This window comes from Sinocyclocheilus anshuiensis, unplaced genomic scaffold (assembly GCF_001515605.1).
Source record: "Sinocyclocheilus anshuiensis isolate Anshui unplaced genomic scaffold, SAMN03320099.WGS_v1.1 scaffold345, whole genome shotgun sequence".
Taxonomy (NCBI): domain Eukaryota; kingdom Metazoa; phylum Chordata; class Actinopteri; order Cypriniformes; family Cyprinidae; genus Sinocyclocheilus; species Sinocyclocheilus anshuiensis.
In genome coordinates this window covers 339,349-342,840 of record NW_015536466.1, presented here as the reverse complement: position 1 = coordinate 342,840, position 3,492 = coordinate 339,349, and the positions used below count along the sequence as shown (strand labels likewise).

Genomic DNA, 3,492 nt, shown 5'->3' with positions numbered 1-3,492 from the left:
TAACGTGCTGCTTTAGCAATAGGCCTAAATGAAATGAGAACACACAATGTTAAGATAAGTTGGAGAAATATTATTTATTATTATAATCATGTTTATTATTGCAATTCTACACTAGTGTTGTTAATCTGTGTAGCCATTTCATTTCAATTATTTAATCGAATGACAAGCCATGCATGCAGAAAAAAAAGAATTACATTATTGTATGAAAAGACTAAGTAGCCTATATGCATTGTATTACGGTAAATAGTTAACAGAGTATAGTCTTTTTTGTGTCTTTGGTTTTCCTATTACCCTCTAACGTTTCTATATATCGATACAGTTCTGTTTTGAAGGGGAAAGGTAACATTTACGCAAAATAATCAGTACATTAGAAGTATATATAAAAAAAGATTTTCTGTCAGCGGTCAGTTTTTCTCGTTTCACTGCGCATGCGCACATTTTCAACATGGCGGCCCCCGTGAAGTTGCAGTGTCTTGATGACTTTCCAACACACATTCATCCTCTACATGTGCTTATCAACAAATCACAATTCACTCAACAGTTTCCAGACCATACTGGACACACACACGCGTTGTTACTGTCACTGATGGAGCAGCAGTCCCCCTGTAATCGGGGCTTTCTGGTGTGCGCGCACATAACTCCAGAGGAAGAGACCGATGTAAACATTCTCACGTGCCTCGCTGTTTATGTGAGTAAATCTTTCCTCAAACACTACGGCCTGAAGGAGCACTCGCCTGGAACGGTTCGCCCACAGTGTCTGCTGCCTTTAAAGAAGATTGTCATCGGGGCTCGGACGAAGCAGAGCTTTAAATGGGCTTCTTCAGAGAAGTTCTCCAATGCTCTGCTAATCCTAGCCTCCTGTCACGGACAGACTCTGCTGGCGAGGCAAGGCGATGCTCTGCTCTTACCCTACCATCATTTACTGGGTGAAGAAGCCGCACAGGTGCAGCAGCAGCTGTCAGAGGTGATGGTGCTGGACTGCACACCTGTCAGCCAGGGCAGGATAACAGTGGACACCAGTGTGGTGCTCTCCGACTGCAGAGATCTGGAGCTTAGCAGCACCAGCATCATGCTAGCGTCCTCTCTCTTTGTCTCTGATTTCGCCCAGTACGCAAGTAGCTTGAGTTCTGGCGGCTCTTTGCTGAACAGTAGAGTGCTGGACTTCAGCGCTTTCTCGCAGGCTCTTGAATGCAGACTCGATGTGCGCGTGGTAGACGTCTCAGACCTCCACAAACCTGGAGGAATACTGTCTAGGCTCGAGCGTGATGAAGGACTGGACGCGGACAGCACTGTTTTTGTGAACAAGAGCTTGTTGCTGAAGCTGGGTGTGTTTAACGGGGAGTGGGTCATTGCGTCCGTCCCAGCAGAGAAGATGAAGAAGACCCCTCCGGCGCAGAGTCCTGTCCTGGCCGAGCAGGGACGTGTTCATCTGCTTGCAATCAAAGCTTTTGACTCGGTTAGACAGCAAGACATGGATGTGAAGGACAATGTGGGCTTGATTTCACCGGTTCAGTGGTTTAACCTGGCAGAAGGGATGCCCGTGCCTGTTGGAAACAAGACCATCAAGATTAAGGTGAAGTAGTTTAATGACTGGCCAACACAATAAAAAAAAAACTGAAAATTGTTCATTTTAAAATTCACTGTTTGAAAAAATGAAAATCAAATTTGTTGTATCACAGTATCGCCATTAAGGTAACACTGGATAATTTGAAATGATTTCATTAATTGGTTTGAACAGATTTGCCATGTGCCATTTATTTTTATTTATTAATACATTTTCTTACACTTATATTTGGTTATTTGTTTATAGTTATACATTTAAATATAAGATTAGACCTGGGTGATAATATGGTTTACATTTTGTGATGATATAAACAAAGCAGCCTTATGTGAGGATATACTGCATGAGTGCGAATAAAGATATATATATAAACATATAAAGAACTTCATATATATTGTAAAGCTGTGCGATAATGTAGTTTACATTTTTTAAACAAGTATATAAACAATCAAGCGGTAGAGGTATACTTACATATCCTCGGATATACTTCAGTATAGAGAGAGTAAATACAAATACTTCCCTAAATTAGACAAGCATTTAGATTTTTATACATGTTAGAGTTCAAAGGGTTTCTTCATAACAGAAAATACCTATATAGTACAATTTATTTAGTTGTAAAATTGCTAATATATATATATATACACCTATTCTATAGCATTTTTAATCACAGTTCTGGCAATCGACTGCTGTTCATCTCAGAAATGGCCAGATATTATTTGATCAGTCTGCCACTGTAGGGTAACACTCAGTGAGGTCTGATGGTCCATCAGATGTGTGATTAGGTTTGTGTGTGTGTGTGTGATTTGATTGAAGCAGAGGTGGAATAAGGTCTCGTCGCGTGCAGAGTCTCAGATCTCCGTGAGCGCATGTCGATGCGCAGTGCCGCCGTTCGCTAAAGAGCTGCACATTGAAGCCGTCGTATCTCCAGACTACAGCTCCCATGGGCCCTTCGACAGCATCCTCCACAAACACTTCAGCTCACCCAGGTGCTCACAGCGCACTTTCAGACATATAGCGTATATGCTCTCTCCCTCTTGCTGGCTTTCCTGAGCGTTGGGTTTGTTTGCAGGCTTGTTCAGCGGGGGAGTATTTTGGGAATCCCGACAGAAGGACATCCTGATCTTATAGAGAACAGCTCTGAAGGAATCCTCAGGTGCGGGTTCATCTTCAGGAGATGCTTTAAAGACCTTTGAAAACCAATCCTCATGCAGGTTCTGTGTTTGGCAGCTGGCCTGTGCTGTATTTCAGAGTAAAGCAGGTGTGTGGTTTCTCTGCGGAGGAGGAAGAGGTTTCTTCATATCTGGCTGATTCCAGTCACACTTCACTCTACATGGTGAGAAATGATATTAATAATAGTCCAATCAGAATCTGCTCTGTCAGACCACACAGTTAATATATGCAGGTGTGCTCGAGCTCTGATTGGCTGTCCACAGGGAGGCTCCGCCCACAGCCGGTCTCCCTGCTCTGTGCTGCAGAAGGGTTGGTCTTTCTGGACGAGTCTCTGTCCTCCGGGTCTGTCCAGCACTGTGGAGCAACTGCTCACTATCATACAACCTCACTTCAGTGAAAGGTCTGTATTGTGTATATATATATATATATATATATATATTATGAATAAGGTGCTCACAACCTCAATATTGCAGTATTAATATCACAATTTTAAGGACACAAATTCTGATTCAAAAGTTGTGTTGTTAAACACATTCAAATTTGTGCATCCTTCCTTCCGTAAGAATACCTTTTGGACTAAAAGGCCTCCCATTGTCAACCACTTGTTCTCTCTCTCTCGCTCTCTCTCTCTATATATATATACTGAATATATAATCATAATGTAACAGCATAATAATGCAAGAAGGCTTACACACTTCCAAATGACAACAAACTTTACATTTTTAAGAATATTTAGATCATGGAAATTAAGTATCAAAATT

General features: G+C 41.8%; 1 protein-coding gene across 1 annotated transcript in view; it reads left to right on the top strand.

The window, feature by feature from the left end:
• Window positions 1-413: 413 nt before the first annotated feature.
• Window positions 414-3,492, top strand: part of pex6 (peroxisomal biogenesis factor 6) — an 18,438-nt gene continuing 15,359 nt past the window's right edge. Inside the window, exons 1-5 of the mRNA XM_016488339.1 lie at window positions 414-1,573; window positions 2,378-2,547; window positions 2,631-2,714; window positions 2,789-2,894; window positions 2,995-3,131. Of these exons, the coding sequence (XP_016343825.1) occupies window positions 446-1,573; window positions 2,378-2,547; window positions 2,631-2,714; window positions 2,789-2,894; window positions 2,995-3,131 (1,625 nt within the window). The 5' untranslated portion in view covers window positions 414-445. The remainder of the gene's footprint in view (window positions 1,574-2,377; window positions 2,548-2,630; window positions 2,715-2,788; window positions 2,895-2,994; window positions 3,132-3,492) is intronic.